General features: G+C 42.5%; 1 protein-coding gene across 2 annotated transcripts in view; it reads right to left on the bottom strand.

Annotated features, from left to right (window-relative positions):
• LOC122945192 (cytochrome P450 2K6-like) overlaps positions 1-23819 on the bottom strand; it is a 147705-nt gene extending 123886 nt beyond the window's left edge. Inside the window, exons 1-4 of one of the 2 annotated variants that reach the window (XM_044304137.1) lie at positions 23588-23819; positions 13992-14154; positions 12500-12649; positions 11009-11169 (exon numbers count right to left, since the gene is read on the bottom strand). In XM_044304137.1, coding sequence (XP_044160072.1) covers positions 11009-11169; positions 12500-12649; positions 13992-14154; positions 23588-23782 — 669 coding nt within the window. In that variant the 5' untranslated portion in view covers positions 23783-23819. The remainder of the gene's footprint in view (positions 1-11008; positions 11170-12499; positions 12650-13991; positions 14155-23587) is intronic. The other variant, XM_044304138.1, reaches the window with a different exon arrangement.
• Between the last annotated feature and the right edge of the window lie 1288 nt (positions 23820-25107).

The raw sequence follows: 25107 nt of genomic DNA, 5'->3' as shown, positions 1-25107 counted from the left end.
TGCCAAAGGAAAGGAAGTTGCCTAATAATTATGCACACCTGATATAGGGTGTTGATGTCATTAGACCACACCCCTTCTCATTACAGAGATGCACATCACCTAATATGCTTAATTGGTAGTAGGCTTTCGAGCCTATACAGCTTGGAGTAAGACAACATGCATAAAGAGGATGATGTGGTCAAAATACTCATTTGCCTAATAATTCTGCACGTAGTGTATAATATAGAGCAACTAGTACCAACAAAAGACTTCCACACTATCCCGTAGTTTCTAAAATGGGGTCACGTTTTTGGAGTTTCTACTCTAGGGGTGCATCAGGGGACTTCAAATGGGACATAGTGTCCAAAAAAAACTGTCTGACAAAATCTGCCTTCCAAAAACCGTATGGCATTCCTTTCCTTCTGCGCCCTGCCGTGTGCCCGTACAGCAGTTTACGACCACATATGGGGTGTTTCTGTAAACTACAGAATCAGGGCCATAAATAATGAGTTTTGTTTGGCTGTTAACCTTTGCTTTGTAACTGGAAAAAATAAAAATAAATGGAAAATCTGCCAAAACGTGACAATTTTGAAATTGTATCTCTATTTTCCATTAAATCTTGTGCAACAGCTAAAGGGTTAACAAAGTTTGTAAAATTAGTTTTGAATACCTTGAGGGGTGTAGTTTCTTAGATGGGGTCAATTTTATGGAGTTTGTACTCTAGGGGTGCATCAGGGGGGCTTCAAATGGGACATGGTGTCAAAAAGAAACATCCAGCACAATCTGCCTTCCAAAAACCAAACGGCGCACCTTTCCCTCTACGCCCTACTGTGTGCCCGTACAGTAGTTTATGGCCACATATGGGGTGTTTCTGCAAACTACAGAATCAGGGCAATAAATATAGCATTTTGTTTGGCTGTTAAACCTTGATTTGTTACTGAAAAAAATGGATTAAAATGGAAAATTTGCCAAAAAATTGAAATTCTCAAATTTCATCTCCATTTGCCAATAACTCTTGTGCAACACCTAAAGGGTTAACAAAGTTATCTAAATCAGTTTTGAATACCTTGAGGGGTGTAGTTTCTTAGATAGGGTCACTTTTATGGAGTTTGTACTCTAGGGGTGCATCAGGGTGGCTGCAAATGGGACATGGTGTAAATAAACCAGTCCAGCAAAATCTGTCTTCCAAAAACCATGCAGCGCACCTTTCCTTCTACGCCATACTGTGTGCCAGTACAGTAGTTTACAGCCATATATGGGATGTTTCTGCAAACTACAGAATCGAGGCAATAAATGTAGCATTTTGTTTGGCTGTTAACCCTTGCTTTGTTACTGGAATTTTTTTTATTAAAATGGAAAATTTGGCAAAAAATCTAAATTCTAAAATTTTATCACCATTTGCCAATAACTCTTGTGGAACACCTAAAGGGTTAATGATGTTTGTAAAATCTGTTTAGAATACCTTGAGGGGTGTAGTTTCTAGAATGGGGTCATTTTTGGGTGGTTTCTATTATGTAAGCCTCACAAAATGACTTCAGACCTGAACTGGTCCCTAAAAAGTGGTTTTTTGAAAATTTCTGTAAAATTTCAAGATTTTCTTCTAAACTTATAAGCCTTGTAACATCCCCCAAAAATAAAATATCATTCCCAAATTGATCCAATCATGAAGTAGACATATGGGGTATGTAAAATAATAACTATTTGTAGGTATTACTGTCACAACCAGACATCTGAGAAGCTCTGACAGATGCCTTTCAGAACCTCCTCCTTGAGCTTCCTTTGTTTTGCTTTCAGCTCCTCAGCTCGTTAGCCTCTCTCAGCTGTCATGTAGTTGGACTGATTGCATCCCTTTAAATTCCTCCCCATAGTGCATTAGTGTGCGGTTTATATTTCTTCCTGGAGTGTGTGTGCATGCTGATCCTACTTCCCGGTCTTCTACAAGATAAGTGTTGTGCATTCATTTGTGATTTTCTGTTTGCTGGATCCCAGGTGACCCTGACTCCCTCCGTATCTAGTGTAGGGAGCCGGTGGTCCCCTCACTATTATAGGGTGTTCAGGTGTTATACAGTCGAGGTACGAGGATATGCCATCATCTACCATTGGGATTTTCGCATAGGCTGAGCAGTCAGGGAGAGTGCCAGGTCTGATGCAGGGGTCTCCCTTTTTGTTCCTTAGTTTTGGATCCAGTGAGTCGTATATTCATTTTGTGTTGTCTTGCTTCCTGTACACCTTCCATAACATTATAAACCGCCAAAACCGTCTCAAGCATGGATCCGGTTTCACTTTTGACTGAACGCTTCCAGGGTCTTTCATTGGAGGTAGCTGATCTCCGTAAGACTCTTTCTCAGTTTCAAGTGACCGGTTCAGCTTGCGTTCATGCAGTTTGTTCTGAGCCTAAGATCTCGCTCCCGGATCCTTTCTCCGGGGGTAGTGAGAATTTTGTGCGTTTTAGAGAGGCTTGCAAACTCCATTTTCGCCTTCTTCCCCATTCCTCTGGTGATGAGGGAGGAACGGAGGGTGGGGATCATTATATCGCTGCTCAGGGGTAACGCTCAGTCGTGGGCCTTTTTGCTGCCGGTGGGGGCACGGCCCCTCCGTTCAGTGGATGAATTCTTTTTAGCCCTGGGTCAGATATATGATGATCCGGATCGTATTGCTTTGGCTGAGTCTAGACTACGTCTGTTATGCCAGGGTAAACAATCCGCAGAAATATACTGCTCAGAATTTCAGAGATGGGCAGCTGATACTGGTTGGAAGGATGCTGCACTCCGAAGTCAATTTTTCCATGGTCTTTCAGAGGGATTGAAAGATGCATTTGCCTTTCATGAGAGGCCTACTTCCCTGGACTCTGCTATGTCTCGGGCTGTTCGTATTGACAGGCGTCTTAGAGAGAGAGGAGAGATCACTCCTTCCTGTCATACTCAATCCCAGGACAGTGCAGCGGTCTCTTTCTGTGCGCAGGGGTCTCAGTCGCTGTCAACCCCTTCTGAGCAGGAGCCCATGCAGCTGGGGTTGATTGCCTCTGACAATAGAAGATTCAGCCCGCATGGGAAGGTTTGTTTTTGTTGTGAAGGTATAAATCATTTGGCAAATGTTTGTCCCTCTAGGAGATTCAGGCAGTTTTTTGGGAGTAATAAAGAAACAAAAAGGAAAAAATCCTTTAAAAATGTTCCATCTGTTACCATTGGCAGGGTTGAGGCGGAAATTGAAGGTTTTCCGTTTGCTTGTAGTTCCCGTTTTGTCCTGCCTGCCAGGGTGGCGCTAGAGAGCAAGAACATTTTTTGTGAGATTTTTGTAGATAGTGGAGCAGCTGTCAATCTCATTGATAATCAATTTGCGATAACTCATGGTTTCCAGGTATGCACTTTGGGAAAGGATATTCCTGTTTTTGCTATTGATTCCGCTCCACTTTCTCAGAAATCATTAAAGGGCATAGTTCACAATATCCGTTTAATTGTGAGTGATGCTCATGTTGAGGATGTGTCATGTTTCGTCCTTAGCAGATTGCCTACTCCTCTAGTGTTGGGGCTACCCTGGCTCACTAAACATAACCCCACCATTGATTGGCAAGCGAGGCAAATAAATGGTTGGAGTGACTTTTTCAGAGAGAATTGCCTCACGACATCTGTTTATGAGGTTTCTACTAAGACTGTACCATCCTTTCTCTCTGAATTTTCGGATGTCTTCTCTGAGAGTGGAGTTCAGGATTTGCCCCCGCACAGGGAGTACGATTGCCCTATTAATCTCATCCCAGGTGCCAAGCTGCCTAAATCTCGTTTATACAATCTCTCCCAACCTGAAAGGGTCGCTATGCATGCTTATATCTCTGAGAGTCTGAGAAAAGGACACATACGACCCTCGAAGTCACCTGTTGCCGCTGGTTTTTTCTGTTAAGAAAAAAGATGGTTCTTTAAGACCTTATCTGGATTTCAGGGAGCTGAACAGTATCACAATTCGTGACCCTTATCCGCTTCCTCTGATCCCGGATCTGTTTAACCAGATTGTTGGGGCTAAAGTTTTTTCCAAATTAGATCTAAGAGGGGCATACAACCTGGTCAGGGTCAGAGAAGGAGACGAATGGAAGACGGCCTTCAATACCCCTGAGGGCCATTTTGAGAATTTGGTTATGCCTTTTGGTTTGATAAATGCCCCAGTCGTTTTTCATCATTTTGTGAACAGCATTTTTTATCATTTAATGGGGAAATTTGTATTAGTGTATTTGGATGACATTTAGATTTTTTCTCCTGATTTCAAAACTCATAAGGAACACTTACGTCAGGTCTTGCTCATCCTGCGGGAGAATAAATTGTACGCGAAACTGGAAAAATGTGTGTTTGCGGTTCCAGAAATTCAATTTCTGGGGTTTCTTCTCTCCGCTTCTGGTTTTCGCATGGACCCCGAGAAGGTCCGCGCTGTGCTTGAGTGGGAGCTTCCTGAGAATCAGAAGGCGCTGATGCGTTTTTTGGGCTTTGCCAATTATTACAGGAAGTTTATTTTGAATTATTCCTCTGTTGTTAAACCACTCACTGATATGACCAGAAAGGGGGTAGATTTTTCTTCCTGGTCGGTAGAGGCGCGTAAGGCCTTTTCTAATATCTAGGAGAGTTTTGCTTCCGCTCCCATCTTGGTACAACCTGATATTTCTCTACCCTTCATAGTTGAGGTTGATGCTTCTGAGGTGGGTGTGGGTGCGGTATTGTCTCAGGGTTCCTCTCCTGCCAAATGGCGACCGTGTGCCTTTTTCTCGAAGAAACTCTCCTCCGCAGAGAGAAATTACGATGTGGGAGATAGGGAGTTGTTGGCCATCAAGTTGGCTTTTGAGGAATGGCGCCATTGGTTAGAGGGAGCCAGACACCCTATTACCGTGTTTACTGACCATAAAAATCTGGCCTACTTGGAGTCAGCCAAGCGTCTGAACCTGAGACAGGCCAGATGGTCTTTGTTCTTTTCAAGGTTTAATTTTATTGTCACGTTCTGCCCTGGGGTTAAGAATGTGAAGGCAGATGCCCTGTCGCGTTGTTTTCCGGGAGGTGGGAATTTTGAAGAGCCGGGTCCCATTTTGGCTGAAGGTGTGGTGGTCTCTGCTCTTTATCCTGAATTGGAGGCACAGGTGCAGGTAGCCCAGTCAGAGGCTCCTGATCTTTGTCCTCCTGGGAGGTTGTTTGTGCCTCTCGCTTTAAGACACAAGATTTTTAAGGAACACCACGATACGGTCCTTGCTGGGCACCCGGGGGCAAGAGCCACAGTGGATCTCATCGCTCGGAGATTCTGGTGGCCTGCGCTTCGTAAGTCGGTTGAGGGTTTTGTGGCAGCCTGCGAGACCTGCGCTCGTGCCAAAGTCCCTCATTCACGGCCATCAGGTCCTCTCCTTCCCTTACCCATTCCTTCCCGTCCTTGGACACATCTGTCCATGGACTTCATAACGGACCTGCCTCGTTCCTCGGGGAAGACTGTGATTCTGGTGGTGGTGGACCGTTTTAGCAAAATGGTGCATTTCATCCCTTTTCCTGGCTTGCCCAATGCTAAGACGCTGGCGCAGGCATTTATTGATCACATTGTCAAATTGCTGTCACAACCAGAAAGCTGAGAAGCTCTGACAGAAGCCTTTCAGAACCTCCTCCTTGAGTTTTCTTTGTTGTGGTGTTCAGTTCCTCATCTCGTTAGCCTCTCTCAGCTGTCATGTAGTTGGACTGATTGCTTCCCTTTAAATTCCTCCCCATAATGCATTACTGGGCGGCTTACACTTCTTCCTGGAGTGTGTGTGCATGCTGATCCTATTTCCCAGTCTGCTACTAAGTTAAGTGCTGTACATTTATCTGTTATTTTCTGTTTGCTGGATCCCAGGTGACCCTGACTCCCTCCCTGTCTGGTGTAGGGAGCCGGTGGTCGTGTCCCCTCACTATTGTAGGGTGTTCAGGTGTTATATAGTCGAGGTACGTGGATATGCAACCATCCACCTCTGGGATTTTTGCATAGACTGAGCAGCCAGGGAAAGTGCCAGGTTTTGTGCAGGGGTCTCCCTTTTGGTTCCTTAGCTTTGGATCCAGTGAGTCATATATGCATGTTGCATTGTCTTGTTTCCTGTACACCGTCCGTGACAATTGCATGGTATTCCTTCCGACATAGTCTCTGATAGGGGCACGCAGTTTGTTTCCAGATTCTGGAAGGCTTTCTGTTCTCGCTTGTGGGTTCGGTTGTCATTCTCTTCTGCTTTCCACCCGCAGTCGAATGGCCAGACAGAGCGCGTCAATCAGAATCTGGAGACATATCTGCGCTGTTTTGTGGCGGAGAATCAGGAGGATTGGTGCTCTTTTTAGTCCCTTGCTGAGTTTGCTTTAAATAACCGTCGTCAGGAGTCCTCTGATAAGTCACCATTTTTTGGTGCATATGGGTTTCATCCGCAGTTTGGGACATTCTCGGGAGAGGGGTCTTCTGGTTTACCTGATGAGGACAGATTCTCCTCGTCTTTGTCATCTATTTGGCAAAATATTCAGGATAATCTAAAGAGCATGAGTGAGAGATATAAGCATGTGGCGGATAAGAGACGTGTGCCTGGTCTGGACCTGAATGTTGGTGATCTGGTGTGGTTGTCTACTAAGAATATCAAATTGAAGGTTCCCTCCTGGAAGTTGGGTCCTAAGTTTATTGGGCCTTACAAAATCTTGTCTGTCATCAATCCTGTTGCCTACCGTCTTGATCTTCCTCAGACTTGGAAGATCCATAATGTTTTTCATAAGTCCTTATTAAAACCTTATGTCCAACCCATTGTACCCTCGTCTTTGCCTCCTCCTCCGATTATGGTTGATGGTAATCTTGAATTTCAGGTCTCTTGGATTGTGGATTCTCGTGTTGTCCGCGGTTCTCTCCAGTACCTCGTTCATTGGGAGGGTTATGGTCCTGAGGAAAGGATGTGGGTCCCAGTGACGGACATTAAGGCCACTCGTCTCATCAAGGCTTTCCATAGGTCTCATCCTGAGAAGGTGGGCTCTGAGTGTCCGGAGTCCACTCGTAGAAGGAGGGGTACTGTCACCACCAGACATCTGAGAAGCTCTGACAGATGCCTTTCAGAACCTCCTCCTTGAGCTTCCTTTGTTTTGCTTTCAGTTCCTCATCTCGTTAGCCTCTCTCAGCTGTCATGTAGTTGTACTGATTGCATCCCTTTAAATTCCTCCCCATAGTGCATTAGTGTGCGGTTTATAGTTCTTCCTGGAGTGTGTGTGCATGCTGATCCTACTTCCCGGTCTTCTACAAGATAAGTGTTGTGCATTCATTTGTGATTTTCTGTTTGCTGGATCCCAGGTGACCCTGATTCCCTCCGTATCTAGTGTAGGGAGCCGGTGGTCGTGTTCCCTCACTATTATAGGGTGTTCAGGTGTTATACAGTCGAGGTACGAGGATATGCGATCATCTACCATTGGGATTTTCGCATAGGCTGAGCAGTCAGGGAGAGTGCCAGGTCTGATGCAGGGGTCTCCCTTTTTGTTCCTTAGTTTTGGATTCAGTGAGTCGTATATTCATTTTGTGTTGTCTTGTTTCCTGTACACCTTCCGTGACAATTGCTATGTATTATAGAAGTAGAGAAATTTAAACTTGGAAATTTGCAATTTTTTAAAAAAATTGGTAAATTTTATATTTGTTTTATAAATAAAAATGATTTTTTTGGACTTCATTTTACCAGTGTGATGAAGTACAATATGTGACGGGGAAAAAAATTCAGAATGGCCTGGATATGTCAAAGTGTTTTAAAGTTATCACCACTTAAAGTGACACTGGTCAGATTAGCAAAAAATGGCCTGGTCCTTAAGATGAAATAAGGCTGTGTCCTTAAGGGGTTAAGGTAAATGGCAAATTAGTAGAGGATGGAGATAATTCAATAAATCAATTCCGCTGAACCTATTATTACTTGAGCAATAATGAGGTTTCTTTTCAAGTCTTTAACAAAGAGGCGGGTTCCATTACACAATCCTCTTTTAGTGTTTATATTTCTGAGGAGCATAATTATTGCTCCCTTTTTAAGGTTCAGTTTATGCCTCAGCATTCCTGTTGGAGTTAACTCATCAAGAAACTCAATAGGATAGTTCTGCATATCTTCCTCAGTTGAGTCATCAATCGAGTTTGAGCTAAGGAATGTCACAGTATCTCCTTCCAAAATGTTTAGCACCTCTTCATTTATGCTATCAACATCAGAGTTCTTTGGGCAAAGAATACATTTTTTTGTTATCTTTGAGACATCAGCAACTAAAATTCTTTCTCCAAAAAAGTTGTTGACACTATTTCCTGTACATAACATTTTTGAAGGGATTTCAATTATGTCTTCAGGCAAACCGTCAATGTGTGGTGTATCACCATTGCCAACTTGGATCAACCAATTGCTGAATTCAGTATCAACTGAACGGATATTGTTTGTAAGGTTTATTATACTTTATACATGGTTCAACTATTTTTGTCCAGTCACCATGAGGAACCACTGGAAGTGTTTGCTGAAAATCTCCACCAAGTAATAAAACTTCTCCTCCAAAGGTTTTCTGGGTATCAATTATTTCTTTTAGCAGTTTGTCAACCACTGTAAGAGCAATAGCCATTGTACACTCATCCCAAATGAGCACTGTAGATGATCTCAAATTTTTAACATCAGCAGAATTGAGACGCATATTTGATATTGAGTTCTCAACTATTGGAACAGGTAATTTGAACTAAGAGTGGTATGTTCTTCCACCCTCAAGAAGATTGGCTGCTATACCTGTTGAGGCTACAGGGAGTGCAATGTTACCTTCTACACGAACTACCTCCTGGACCATCCAAGCAAAACAATGGTTGCAAAGGTTGTCATTTTGCTTGCAGACAATATTTTTTCTGAAGCTCTTTTTTGTTCTCTGTTTAATGTTTTCTCCATTTCTTCAGCTCTGTATTTTTGTAGTTCCTTATCATACATATTCCAAAGTTGATCAGTATTTGGCATTGTGGAAGGCAATCCAAAATCTTCCCCTTTTTTCTGCCATGTATTACCAGAATGTTGGCTATTTCTTTAAGTGCGATCTTACGACAAATTGTACAATCATCATTGTGTTGTTTGTGAACTAAATCTTCAATGAGATATTGCTCATATTTTAGAAAAAGTGCATCATATTTTGTAATGATGCAAAAACGCAGACATATGCAAATAATTTCCTAAATTGTTTAGGCATTGTAAAGTGGACAGCATCTTCCAGAGTGTTCTCCCACACATCGTCATCATTAATAAGTCCTTTTGCTTTTGCAGCCTCTTGGAAAGTGGTATAGACATTACCATGTACTGTCCTCAGATCTTCAAAGGATACTGCACCAGCCACATGCAGCAATAGTAGACGCAGACAGTAACGCTCTGCATCTGATATTAAGTTGACAGAATACATTCGTCCAATAACTTTTTCTGCACCACGTTGAAGCAATTTCCAACAACAATTTTGAGAGTCAAACACATAATGCAAAGGAATGTCCGAATATAATATATTCTTTGCTTACTCTTTTTGTTGATTCAGCACCACCAGTCATTGCCAGCCGTATCAGCCACCAGTCACAGTGACAGCAGTCTCAGCACAAAAAATACGTAAAATAAGCCACGCCACTCCAAATGGATCCAATTAACTTCTTTATTACACCTTGTGCTGCACAAGGTGTAATAAAGAAGTTAATTTGATCCATTTGGAGTGCCGTGGCGTATTCTACTTATTTTTTGTGCTGAGACTGCTGTCACTGTGACTGGTGGCTGATACGGCTGGCAATGACTGGTGGTGCTGAGGACCACTGGCACTGTGACTGGTGGCTAATACGCTTGGCACTGACTGGTGGTGCTGAAGTCACTGTGACTGGTGGCTAATACGCTTGGCACTGACTGGTGGTGCTGAGACTGCTGTCACTGTGACTGGTGGCTCATACAGCTGGCACTGACTGGTGGTTCTGAGACCACTGGCACTGTGACTGGTGGCTGATACAGCTGGCACTGACTGCTAGGACTGACTGGTGGTGCTGAGACTGTGGGCACTGTGACTGGTGCCTGAGATGGCTGGCACGAACTGCTGGCACTGACTGGTGGTGCTGAGACTGCAGCTGATGGCTGAAACAGCTGGCCCCTACTGGTGGCTGAGACGACTGGCAGTGACACGTGGTGCTGAGACTGCTGGAACTGTGACAGGTGGCTGATATGGCTGGCACTGACTGGTGGTGCTGAGACCACTGGCACTGTGACTGGTGGCTGATATAGCTGGCACTGATTGGTGGTGCTAATACGGCGGGCACTGTGACTGGTGGCTGATAGAGCTGGCGCTAACTGGTGGTGCAGAAACCACTGTCACTGTGACTGGTAGCTAATACGCTTGGCACTGACTGTTGATGCTGAGACTGCTGTCACTGTGACTGGTGGGTGAATCAGCTGGCACTGACTGCTGGCACTGACTGGTGGTGCTGAGACCACTGGCACTGTGACTGGTGGCTGATATAGCTGGCACTGATTGGTGGTGCTAATACGGCGGGCACTGTGACTGGTGGCTGATAGAGCTGGCGCTAACTGGTGGTGCAGAAACCACTGTCACTGTGACTGGTAGCTAATACGCTTGGCACTGACTGTTGATGCTGACACTGCTTGTCACTGTGACTGGTGGGTGATTCGGCTCGCACTGACTTCTGGCACTGACTGGTGGTGCTGAGAAGGCGGGCACTGTGGCTAGTGGCTGATAGAGCTGGCACTAACTGGTGGTGCTGAGACCACTGGCACTGTGACTGGTGGCTGATCGGGCTGGCACTGACTGGTGGCTGATATGGCTGGCACTGACTGGTGGTGCTGAGACCACAGGCACTGTGACTGGTGACTGATAGAGCTGGCACTAACAACTTTCAGCATTCTCCATTCATTTCTATGGAGTTCTGAGAACAGCAGCAAAGTGTGCATCTTGGGAGTTGTAGTTTTACTACAGCTGGTGTGCCGGAGGTTAGCCATCACAGACCTAGACCAATGCTAAAACACTGAATACATAACATCAGTAAGTTTTCTTACCACCACTTTGCGTGTACCAAACAGTTTGGCATTTTCATCTAACAATCTGATTAATTTTCCAAATGTTGGGTCACCATACTCAAACCTGTTCCCAAAGATAATCGAGCAGATTACATTGGATACTGCACTGTTTACTAACAGGTGTGGATTGAATTGTGTGCCTAAAATAAGAAAAATATAGAAATCATATAAAAAGAGTGAAAAAGATTATATTCTATGAAATGTCATTACTGTTAATTTATGACAGAAGGGTTCTTCTCCAACCTCCAAAGCTAATCTGTAGCAAATCTCCAAAGTGCTACATGCAGATTTTGTTGCGGATTTGCAGCAGACTTCAACTTTATAATGTATCCACAATGAACAGTATAAACAAGCTGAAGATGTGAAAATCCTAACAGCAAACCATCAATGGAAAAATCTGCTACATGTGAATGCGGTTTTGTAGCACTGTATTGTACATCTGTTGCAGATTCTCAATTTGGGGTAAATAGTTACTGTACATATGTCCATCAAGTTCTACATTTCTTGATTATCTAACTGTAAGATTAATTAGAACACTCAAGGCCAATTATTAGTAGATAAGTGTTTGGTCTTTTTTTTAAATGCTGACCTAGTATCTGCCATTACTTTCTCTTGGGGTAGGGCATTCCATAGTCTGACTGCTGTAACTGTAAAGAATCCTTTCCCGTATTGGTGACCAAATCATCTTTACCCCAGAGTCCACACATAATGAATGATCCCCTGGTCATTTGAACAGGTCTTAGATCAAAATATATTGTGCCAGTTCTCTGTATTCACCACGTTTTTTCATTCATGTAAATGAGATCACCTCTAAGGGTCTATTCCAAGCTGAATAATCGAAATTTTTCTATTTAATAATCTAGTCTTCTACCTTTCAACCCTCCTCAGCATTCCCATATCCTTTTTAGGCCTTGTTCACATTTCCGTGTCCGTTTGACGTCCGTGTAAAAATCCATCCGTGTTTCATCCTTAAAGAGGTCAATGAAGGATCCGTGTTTTGTCCGTGCATCTGTTTTTCGCCATCTGTATTCCATGAACACTGCTCAGCTGAAAATTAATTTCCAGAGCATGTCCTATCAGTGGTCAGTGAAAAACCAGCCAAACACAGATGCCATCATGGACCAAAGTAGTGCATGTCTCCTTGATACTTTCACTTACCCACGATCATTAAAAAAATACTGATGTGTGAACAAACATATTAACTTCAATGGGTACATGTGCCGTCCACAGAAAATGCGGACAGCACTCGTCAGTGAAAAACAGAAATGTGAACAATGACTTAAAATGTGTCCAAAATTGAATCCCATATTCAAGCTAAGTCACTATTCTCTGTGCAAATAGACCTATCAAATCTAGAAGGTGGAATATGTACGTGTATGTTTGGCCCACAATCCCAACAAAACTCAGTTCATGGCTTTGAATTTGGGAAGTATAGACAGAGGGTAAGATTGGTATAGGCATATATTTTACCATTGTGAGATTTAAAGCTTTCTGTAAGGGCAATTACTTCATCTTGAATTTTGGCTTCTATGGATTTCTTCCCCATTCCAAAGTCTCGAAGTGTTGATAGTGTGAACCTCCTCATAGATTTCCATAGTTCTCCATTGGAAAATATTACACCTGAAATATTTTTATATGTGAACAACTATAAAACGTATATGAGATAACCAATCACACTGGGCAGAACATAGCCTTGTGGGAATATAACTAGAAAATGAAATCAAACATGAATTTCTAAACTATATTTTTTTTTTATTCTTGTTTAAATGTGAGAGTGAAGTGGATTTAAAATGACCTACAAACAGGAAATCATATCTAAAATAAAGTAGAAGAAAAGTGGAAGGAGAAAAATGAAAGAAGAAAGGAAGCAATGAAAAGGTGAATGAAGGAATGTGAAGAAAAGCCAAGAAGAGCAAAAGAAAGATAAGCAAACAAAACAGAGTAAGGAATGAAAAGGAAGAAGAATGCTGGAGAATGTAGATGAAAAAGAAAAAAAAGAAAAGTAAAGGAGAGTTATGATGATGAAGAAGAAGGAAGATAATGAAGAAGAAGAAGGAACATAAGAAAGAAAAAGGAAGAAGAAAGAAAATGTTGACAATGATGAAGCAGAGGGAACAAAAACTAAGAGAAGCTGTGCAAGAAAAAGCAGACTAAAGTAAGTAGAATAATGAAGATGAAGAAGGAGTAGAGGAAGGAAACAAAACAAAGACAAAAAAGGAAGTGGGGAAGGAAGAAAAGAAAAGGAGAAATAATTAAATTGACAGTGATGGAAAAGAAGGCCGAAGAAGGAAGAAGTAGAAGGTAGGTAATAACTGAAGAAAAGAGAAAGAGGAAAGTAGAATGAAGGTGTTGATGATTTAGTAGAGAGAAGAAGGAAAAGGAAGATGATAACAAAGTTAAGAAGAAAAAGGAAATAGAGGGAAGTTAATGGTAATAATAAAGTATAGGAAGAAAAAAATAGATGAAAGTGAAGGAAAAGGAAGATAAGGAAGAAAAAAAGATAAAGAACAAAATGGAAGAAAAATGAAGTTACTGAATGAAGAGTGACAATCACCACTGTTGCTTTCTATTTGCATTTATTATGCAATTCATTTCTAAAAATTGGTCAGATGTTTGGAGTGTTCTCCTTGTGGCCAACATTTTCAGTTTAGGTGTGGCTTTATCTGAGACACGTGTACACCATGGCCAATGTCAGGTCACAACTGGCTATATTGTAGAAGGATCACAACATTTAAAACATTTTACGTAAGATCTGTAGGATGTTCCTCTTCAGGGCGGTTCATTCCTATTTACAGTATTTGCACAAAATTACATACATCAATGTGACATTTATGTGATTCTTCAATTAGCAGGATCAGCAACAGTTGCTAGAGTATCTAAAAGTAGATTGCAATATATCCTACTCTAATAACGCGCTTCTGCAGATGACTTGTAGGATTCATGGAAAGTACAATATAAATACCATGTCTGTTGAAGGCTAAGTCAAATATTGGAGTATTTGCTCTTTCTCCAAAATCTTCAGCTCGGGTGACAAGTGCTTCCTTCACAGCCTTATATCCAGAAAGTACCACTATTTTTCTGGGTCCTACATGCAGAGTATAGATTTCCCCATATTTCTCAGACAGCTGCAAAATAAAATAATTTTATTTAAATATAAATTTATATGAATTGCTTTCCATAAAGATGAAATTGGAGTCCACAAAGTGTGGGATGAATGCAGTATGTATTCAGCATGACATATGTATATATTCTCGAGGGCTTCATTAAGGTAACAAAGCCTTTGTGTAGTTGTCCCTTACACCATACACTAGAAAAAATGTGGGGGTTCAGCCAGCACAACACTGAATGCAGGTGCACATTGCTATGTCGAAATACAGATACAAACGCAAGGTCACCTCCATAAGTGGTTCCTAACACTAGTTCTTACCTGTTATGGGCCATGACAGCCACACTGTCTGTACCTGCGCTCCCTGGACTTTGTGTGGCTGTCATGGCCCATAACAGGTAGGAACTCATGGAGGTGACCTTGACGTGGTGAGGGGCTTATTACGCTTTGGCCAAAATGTACACCAATGCCTCATTCAACATCCAGCATAGAGGCAGGGCAGAGTGCTGGTTGCAGAGTGCGATTGCATTTGTGTTTTAACACCGTACACTACCCAGATTACTGTGCCCCTGCAATGCATATGATCCAAAAATACATTCCTATGAATGTCTATCACCTAGCTGGCTTAAACAAATATAGTTAGGATATTGTAGTCAACTTTGGCTCACACAGCATACTTAGATCTTTAGGTCACTTATAAGCCTCTGAACAGCTGCTAGTGACATTTTACCAGCATTTAGGGAAAAAACTGCAAGAATTGGCCACCCCCTCTTTAAATGGAATATATCACTTATACCCTTTTAATAATAGAAACCTTGAAATACTGATATATTAGTTTTTTTAAATCAGTATTTTATTTTCTAATTGTCGTTTTTCCCCCAATTTTCTGCACAAGATTATGAGGGTAGCCATCTTACCCGAGCTGCTGCTTAGAGATATGCTTTACAGCAACCACATGGACCATTGAAACCTGTAATCTGGAGATGACTCATTGACTCCTATAGGAGAGTGTTGTGGCTATCTTCTGTGACCTGTGCAGAAGTCATTGTGCAGGGAGGCAGAGGAGGGGAGCTGCAATCATCCCCTGTTGTGAATGTTGGATCCTATAAATACAGTAGGTGATATCTGTTACTGTAGTCCTGCCTTGGATGATATTGAGATGACTACTGAAAATTTATATTACAGATTAGGAAATGTCATCCTATTAGAAGGCTTAATTGGCAGAGTGAAAACTGCTGAATTTCCAGATTATTTAACTATAGGTACTGACATGGAATTTTAAAAATTGACAAAGTCTTAAAACTATAGTATGTTAAAAATTTTATTCAGGTAAAAGTTCATTTTCGGACTATACATTTGAGGCAAGATACTGTGTTCGGTGTCATCATGCACCTGAGATAATACTCCTAGATCTGCCAAGAGACACTGAAAAGTGGGACATGGCAAAAGATAAGCTCAATAGTCCTTAAGGCCAGTAAGCACAGACTATAGAGAAAAGGACTAAATCTAGAGCTCTCTAAGCCAGAAGATGAAGGTCATGGTGCTCAGGGGACTGTAACACTTCCTTTGTTCTAAATATTGATAAGGGGCCAAGTAACAATCTTCCCTTTAAACAATGGACGCTTAGGGAAATGTATCATCCCGTATAATTGTGGCTTTTTGGGCAATTTCAGCCCTGTTTGCCACTTTTCAAACAGCAGAGGGAGTGGGTGGGGAGTGGTTGGTGTGAGATCTGGCATAGATAGCCCTGCACATTTATTATGCTCTACCTCTCAAAACGAATATAGATTTTACTTAAACTCTTTACTACCCTCCCTTGCTCGTGTAAATTTCTGTTCTGGCGCAAAGGCCTGCACAGATATGGCACATCTGACGCCAGCGGGGGATAGATTAAGACCAGTGTGTAAACCGCCTGTCTTAATAAATGTTCCTCTTAACCCTTTCATGACCGGGCTTAAAGGCCTGAATGTCCAGGCAATTTTTTTGTGGTTTTCTGCACGTGTTGGTTTAGTGACCCTAACTTTTTATTTGTTGGATTATCAAAATAAAATTAGCATTTTTTTTTACTTGACACATACGACTTATATTAGCATTTTTTATATATATTTTTTGTTTTTTTAGGTTTAATTTGGAGGAAAACCGCTCTTATTAAAAATTTATTTTTTTATTATAGCTTTTTATTTCTTAAATATTACAACTGACACAAAAATGAATTATTGCAATGGATTCCCTATTGTGTGATGATCATTTTGATATAGCATGTATAAGTTTGAGTGAACGGGGAGACTATGGAGATGTTTCCTTTAGCAATGGCATTACATTATTTTATCATTTTTTTATTAGTATTTTTTATTATTTTTTTTACTTATATTTTAATTTATTTTTGGCACATAATATGTCCCCCAGGAGGTCATTAGAAGACCTTTGGAGAACACTGAAAAAAAAAATTCACTGTTTTCACAGGAGCCCCAGGTTATAGAGGGAAACAGCCCCCTGAGGGGTATTACACACAGACAGAGCCGATCTAGTTTTTCTTAGACCCTGCAGCTCTGGTCCTGCCCCAAGACACCCAGCGGTTATGGGACCGTTGGGACTAACAGAGGAAGCGGGTGGGCCGCTCCTCCACGATCTCCTACCGGCATAGGAGAAGGCAAAAACGGTACAAATTCACAGACATTCCTTATGGGAAACTGTAAATAAGAAGCTGAAGCCTTTGGAGTCCTGTCAATGATGTCCACAAGCTCAATAGTCCTCCATATTCATGAGCTTCTGCATCCTCTCCTCACAACATAAGAAAAGCAGAGAAGCTGCAGCTGCACCCTCCTCCTCCTACCTATATTCTGTTTACTCTTATATTTCATGATACATTTTGTGAGGGCACATGAGTGGGAAAGTGGCATTTCAGGTCTCTAAAAGGCGAGGAACATCAAACATGAATAATTCCAAGGTTTCATGTAATGGCATGTACTCCATTGAGCTGTCTTATGTGCCTGTTCACTGATCCAGTGCAAACACACCTTCATTAAGAAGATTTAAAAGCAACAAATAATCTACAGTCTGATGAAACTCTGTAAAGCACTTGAGTTGTTTGCTATGAATATACAAATTCCCTAAGACTTGGATTCATACCAATTTTTTTCGAGTTTAATTGCGTTCACGAGTGTAAATACGGACACTGATAATGAACTATGTAGTCATATCAAATGCCTATGTGTTTTGCCCCAAAGTATTTTCAGATGTTGAATATTAATTATCCTCCAGTGCAGGAATCTTATCTGATCAGAGGACCACATTATCTGACTGAACCACTCCAAAGGGCCAGCCACAATGAAATGTAAAGGGATGTTATCATCTGAGACAAAAAAAGTATGCTATTTCCACATAGACTGCTGGTTAGCCTGTTCTGTTATCCACTGTTTCTACTAAAGTGGGAAAGTTCTGTCTTATTTCACAGTTTGTGGGGTGTCCACATTAATTGCTAGATAACCAGTTCCATTAGCCACTGCTTCCACTAAAGTGGGAAAGCGTCTCATTTTACACCATCTGCTGCTTCCACATAGATTGATAAATAGCCTATTTTGTTAGCCACTGATACAAATAGTGGCCCAGTCACTGGGAGGGGGGGGGGGGCAGAATTAAGTTTGCATTGACATCCCTGTTATTTTCCCCTTCTTCTGATCCGTCATAAGAACAACCCCCCCCAAAAAAATAGATCCTGTCTTTTGAGCATCAGCCTTCATGTGGTCAGTATTTGGTCACTAATTGATCAGTATTTGTAAGGCAAAAACAGGAGTGGGTCCGAAACAAAGATAACACGTGAAGGAAATATTCTGTGTTTTGGACCCACTCCATCTTTTGGCTTACAAATTATGATGAAATCCTGATGCAAAATACTGACCGTGTGATCGAGGCCGTATGGATGCTTCAAAGACAGGAACTGTAGTGTTTTTCATTTCTTCTGATGGATCAGAAGAAAGGTAAAATAAACTGATGTCATGAAGTCCAAACAGGGACTCTAGTGGCCCACTGTCACGGAAGGTGTACAGAAAACTAGAAGATCCGACTGACTGGATCCAAAACTAAGGAACAAAAGGGAGAGCCCTGCATCAGACCTGACTCTCTCCCTAACTGCTCAGCCTATGCAAAAATCCCAATGGTAGATGATCGCATATCCTCGTACCTCGACTGTATAACACCTGAACACCCTATAATAGTGAGGGGACACGACCACCGGCTCCCTACACTAGATACGGAGGGAGTCAGGGTCACCTGGGATCCAGCAAACAGGAAAACACAAATTATTGAACAAAACTTATCTGTAGAAGATTCAGTAGTAGGATCAGCATGCACACACTCCAGAAAGTAATATAAACTGCAAAGTGATGCAGTATGGGAAGGGATTTAAAGGGATGCAATCAGTGCAACTACATGACAGCTTAGAGAGGCTAACGAGATGAGAAAATGAAAGCAAAACAAAAGGAACCTCAAGGAGGAGGTTCTGAAGGACGTCTGAGCTTCTCAGATGTCTGGTGGTGACACCCACAGAGTGGAGGGGGGATGGCAACAATATGAGTAGCTATAGGGGTAGCATGGGAAGCGGTTGCCTTGAGGCCCTACCCCAGAAGGGCCCACCCAGGAGGAAGACTAAAAGATTTTATTGTCAGGGCCCACTCAACAGTATTATACAATAACATTATATACCGTACAGTAACAGTATATACAGTGACTTACAGTATATACAAGTAGGAGACAGACAAGGAGTCTGCCAGGGCTGGTCTGAGAGAGCTATCTTGACTAGCCACTTGTGTTGATTGAGCACCAAAGTGCTCGGGTGCTCGAGTAGAACACCTCGGGATGCTCGGGTGCTCTACCTAGCACCCGAGCGCAATGGAAGTCAACGGGAGAACCCGAGCATTAAACTAGGCACCCCCTGCTCTGAAGAGGGGAGGGTGTCTGGTTCACAAGAAAAGGTCATAAATTGATGGAAACACCACCAAAATGGTTAGGGAACAGCATGGGGAGGATGTCTGGATGCATCTTGGACTCTCAGGTCGCTGCTGGGAACGATGTTGTCCAAGTAGTACGCCACTTTTACAGACTGACAATAATACGCATAAAATCGATTTTAGAGGAAACATTGTTAGGAAACATTCTACAATTGTTCATGTAGTGCGACTCCTACACTCAAAAATTACAAGGAACCGGCACTACAATACACCTGTTACAAATAAAGGAGAGCATCATACACAGCCTTGAAAAATTATGATTGATGGCCTGCTAGTGACCCTCAAAAACATTTCGAGCAAGGGCCTGCTGATCTGACCATCTAAAACATTATGGGTGAGAGCCTACTGCCCCTTTGGTGACTCTAGATAATCTGGGGCCGATCGCACGTCCCCGGCGACGATCCATTCGGGTGTCTGTCCTATCAACTTTCGATGTTATTGTCAGCGCAAACCATGGTGACTACGAGTAATGGGGAATCAGAGTGAGAGAGCTCTTCCGCTGGGGAAGCCGGTGTGGAGTCAGCCTCTGGAGAAGAGGATAGAGGAGGGCAGAGGCCAACTGCGCTCTGCCCAGATGCCAGCTCTTCCGCTGGGATGGGGTCAGGGAATCCTGCCCCCAAGACCTTGTTGCGGATCAGCTGTGGAGAGGAGGGATCGCTTACCTTCTCCTCCTGGCATTCCTGCGGGGTTGGTGGGGGATCCGTACTGGCCGTCCAGCCTGCCGGTAGGCCGGGTGCAGAGACTGCGGCCCCATCTGCCCCATCGGAGTTAGGGGTGCTGTCCCCCTGTGGTTGGGGAGAGAGACCGATTGTCTCCTCTCCCTTCAAGGTACACTTCCGCTGGGGAATGGAGACGATGCTCTCCTCTCCCTGCAAAACATGCTGCCACTGGGGAGCAGGACCAACTGGTAGCCAGGCCCCTCCAAAACCCAGTGGCGATGTTGGTTTCGCCACAATTAGGTATAATTATTTGAGAACCTGCAGGTGAGCTGACCCTGTAAAAGATTTTAGGTGCGGGCCTACTGGTGAGCTGACCCTCTAAAAGGTTGTGGCTGGTGGCCTGCAGGTGATTTAACCCTCTAAAACATTATATGGGAGTGCCTTCAGGTGAGCTGACCCTGTAAAAGATTGTAGGTGAAGGCCTGCTGGTGAGCTGACCTTGTAAAACATTATATGCGAGGGCCTGCTGGTGAGCTGACCCTCTATAAAATTATATGCCGAGGGCCTGCTGGTGAGCTGATCCTGTAAAACTGATCTGTTATAATGCCACCAGCAGCACTAAATACCCGCTCAGACAGAACGCTGGTGGCAGGGCAGGCCAGCACTTGCAAGGCGTAGAGCGCCAGTTCGTGCCACATGTCCAGCTTGGACACTCAGTAGTTGTAAGGCACTGAGGGATCATTGAGGATGCTGACACGGTCTGCTATGTACTCCTTCACCATCTTCCAAAATGTTTCCCACTAGGCCACACATCAGGGTGAGGGTGCACACAGCAGCCAAGAAACGTGCGAGGAGTAGACACGAGCATGGCGGCGAGAACCGAACACATTCTTGATCATCACTACTGATGAAAAATTCCCATGCTGGTGAGTATGGCATTTTACCCTTATAACTCTGTGCTGACTGCCTGCTACTGCCTCTATGGAGCTGTGCACCGCTAGTTGTTTCCAGACAGTTAGCAGACAGTCTACTTCAGGCACGTTGGGCTCCAGATATCACACTGCTGGCTCACGGTCACAATTGCATCCTACTGGCTCAGCCGCACGCTGTCAACCTGCCCCTGTCTTGCAGGCAAGCTGCTACCCTCATTCCTTGATGATAATTATAAAGCCACATCTTCACCTAGTGATCAACTACATAATCATCTACTACTGTCTGCTCATCACTTATGCCACTCTCACCAGTCTTATGGCCACGTCCCTGGCCACTGACAACACCTGCTGCCACGTGATTGTCTTTCTGCTCCCACGCGATTGTCATTCTCGCTACTTGCATGCCTACAGAAGAACCTCTCCTCAAAATCTGGGCTGGCTAGTAGATGCTGACTGTCCTAAATAATATCTTACTCCTTGAAAAATGAAGCAGAGCCGGCGGCATGCATTACTTGCCTGGCAGAAGGAGCAGCAAAGAAACAGGCAAGTTCAGAATAAGTGAGGGCACAGAGCTTGTTCCTGGGCCATGCCAACTAAGTGTGGTGTCAGATGAACCCATCGAGTTCTGGCTGTCGGATGTCAGTTGAGATCAGTTGAAGACCGAGTCAACCATTCCAGGACAGCGGGATTGGTCGTCAAAACACGACCTCTGGAAGACAGTGGCAGCTCTCGTCTTTTGCTGCGGCTACCACCCCCACCCTCCTTCCCTCTGGTGCTACTTTTTCGGCTCCAGCAACATTTTAGCCACTGCCCGTTCCTTTGGAGGGCAACTGTTGGACATACTGTACAGTAACCGTAACTCTATATGTAAAATAAGTTATTCAATGTCAATGTGGCCACCCCACTAACAGTAGAACAAGACAGATTATTCACCCTCATTTGAGAGTCAAGGCGTAATAGAATTATTTAACAAGGTGGACACCCCAATAACAGTAAAATTAGAAAGTTTATTCAGCCCAATTTAAGAATCAAGGCCTAATGGAATTACTTATCTGTAAAACAAGGTGGGCACCACAATAACTATTAAATGAGACAGCTTATTCACGCTAATTTGAGAATCAAGGTCTAATGTAATCTAATGGAATTGCTTATCTATTTTACAAGGTGGGCACCAGAATAACAGTTACCGGTAACTCTTTCCTATTATTTTAGTAAACAGATGTGCATCTTTTAGGCAGAAAATACTGTAAATTACACCGTTTATTCACCCCAATTTGAGAATCAATGCCTAATGGAATGACTTCTCTATATGCTTTTGTTGTATTTGTTTCGCTTCCCTTCCCTCTCCTACCGTGACAGGTGGACACCCCAATAACAGTATAATTAGACAGATTATTCACCCCAATTTGAGAATGAAGGCCTAATAGAATTACTTATCTAGTAAACAAGGTGGAACCCCAATAACAATAGAATCTAGTAAAAAGTAACAATAGAACTAGAAATCTTATTCACCCCAATTTGAGAATTAAGGCCTAATAAAATTGCTTATCTATCAAACAAGCTGGACACCCCAATAACAGTAAAATTAGAAAGCTTATTAACCCCAATTTGAAAATCAATGCCTAATGGAATGACTTCTCTATAAAACAATGTGGAAACCATAATAACAGTTAAATTACACTACTTATTCACCCCATTGAAGAATCAAGACAAAATTGAATTGTTTATCTTTTAAACAAGGTGGACACCCCAATAACAGTAAAATTCGAAAGCTTATTCACCCCAATTTGAGAATGAAGGCCTAATAGAATTGCTTATCTAGTAAACAAGGTGGAACCCCAATAAAAATAGAACTATAAATCTTATTCACCCCAAATTTAGAATCAAGGCCTAATACAATTGCTTATCTATTAAACAAGGTGAACACCCCAATAGCAGTAAAATTAGAAAGCTTATTCACCCCAATTTGAGAATCAAGGCCTAATAGAATTACTTATCTAGTAAACAAGGTGGAACCCCAATAACAATAGAACTAGAAATCGTATTCACCCCAATTTAAGAACCAAGGCCTAATAAAATTGCTTATCTATTAAACAAGGTGGACACCCCAATAACAGTGAAATTAAAAGCTTATTCTCTATTGATCCCTTCAGCTTCAGATTACAAACCCTGCACTGTCCCTGCAGTCTCCCTATGCTCTCCCTACAGTGTGTAAAAACTCTCCCACCCATCTCCCTACACTGTCCCTGCACTCTCCTCATCCAATATTCCACAATTAAAAGCTTTTAGCAACACCATCCCTAGCGCTTGTCCCATCTCTCCCTATGCTCTGCTCACAGTGGCTGGCTAGCTGCTGATTGGCTGTCTGCACGGAATTATGGGTGATCTTACGTTCCCGGGCTTCTTACTTTCACTTTGTAACATGTGCAACATATATTTTAGGAAAAAAATGACTCGTTCCCACGAAGCGCAAGGAAATTCGAATTAGTTGAGAATCAAATTTTTTGTTGCATTATAAACCGCCCATACTGTCATTTTTTTATCTCCTTGCTCTGTGAAAAATGGAAGCTGTTAATGTACTGGTGGACCGCATTCAGAAATTATCTTGGGAGGTAGCTGACCTCCGTAATTCTGTTGTACTGTGTCAGATATTCCTGGCGTCTGGCTCCGCTGGTGGGAACCAGGCCAGCCTTGAACCTAAGGTCGCTCTCCCAGATAGGTTTTTTGCGGAAGTGATAACTTTGTTCGGTTCAGGGAATCTTGTAGATTATATTTTCGTCTACGTCCGACCTCATTTTTCATTCATCAACCCAACATCCACAATAATGTTCCCATTAAGGTTCAAAATGTCCTACCTCCATCAATGAGTTGTGTAGCCGATTGAGGTCCAACAGGTTAATGTTACCAATGAAAGGGAGAGGGGTAGGTCCAGGAGGCATGTTTGGCGTGCTCTTCTTAGATCCATTCCTCCAGTAGATGAACAGTGCGACACAAATTACAAAATATATTAACACATCGACTCTAGTCAAAAAGTAGGCAATAAAAGCCATAGTGAAGCACGGTGAGGAATCTGTTCTGAATGTACTGTGGTTACGATATTTATACACATGGACTTAAGCCACTAAGCATGTTAATCTTTACTAGGGTGCAAATGACCTATGACAAACTGATTGGCCCATGGCCATTCAACAGGGTAGTGGTTCTTGTTTTTTAGTCCACAATGTTATATTTACATAGGTATTACATTTTGTTTCGCTCGAGTTCACCTTAAAAAAAAATGGCTAAAAAGTATTGCAATATTATAGTGCCGCATAAAGGAATATGATTTCAATTATAATACTATCTATTGAGGTAGTTGTACCACTTCCACAAGTTCACATGGTAATATGAGGACAAGTAAGTGAATTGATACCTGGGTATAATATAATTAACTATTTGTCTACAGATTAAAGTTCTTCTGTGTTTTGAAGGACTAATTCATCTGTTTTTAGAAAGAGAGTCACTGTTGTACCAATAAAGACGATGGAAAAGAAAATCCTTCCATTTAATGCCAGACAACTTCTTTAAAGGGGCTATCCTGGGATTATTGAAAATAGCTGCCAGCATCCCATCCCAGAATGTGAATAGGATAGGTTGTGTCCCACTGCAGAGCTGTCGTGGGGTGATAAAGGGGGAAGCTTACTATGCATTATGCTTAAGCACCTGCCATCATCTCCAACTGTCAAGCATTCTTATCAGGCAGCTCAGCCTTATAACTTCTCTAAGGTAGAGATGCATCATTACAACTCAACAATAGATAGTAATAGATGAGATTCTGTGTGCGATATGCCATCATGGCTAAGCAGCCTGACAGGAACGGGCAGAATAAATGCATCATCTGCATCTATTGTAGAGCAATCCTGCTCCCCATTCTTTTCAGGCTGCTCAACCTTGACAGAATATCACACACAGGGTCACATGCTGTGGGGCTGCTTTTCTTCAGCAGGGACAGGGAGCTGGTCAGAGTTGATAACGCGATGAGTTAAAAAATTTGAGTTAAGAGCTTGAGTGCTAACCCTGCTACATCTGTACGTGGAAAAAATTTAAATATATTTGTCATTCAGCGGTGCAGTTATATGTTCTAAAGCCTTTTGTGTAGTGTATAAGTGGAAAAAAATAAGGGTCTATTTGCAATTCAGCGGTGCAATTATATGTTCTAAAGCCCTTTTTGCTGTGTATTAGTGTCAAAAGAAAAATATATTTGCCGTTCAGCGGTGCAGTTATATGTTCTAAAGCCTTTTGTGGAGTGTATAAGTGGGGGGAAAAATGTATATATTTGCCGTTCAGAGCTGCAGTTATATGTTCCAAAGCCTTTTGTGTCATGTATAAGTGGAAA

This window comes from Bufo gargarizans, chromosome 8 (assembly GCF_014858855.1).
Source record: "Bufo gargarizans isolate SCDJY-AF-19 chromosome 8, ASM1485885v1, whole genome shotgun sequence".
NCBI lineage: Eukaryota > Metazoa > Chordata > Amphibia > Anura > Bufonidae > Bufo > Bufo gargarizans.
Note: the sequence above shows the minus strand (reverse complement) of the source record. Positions and strands in the feature narration are given on the sequence as shown.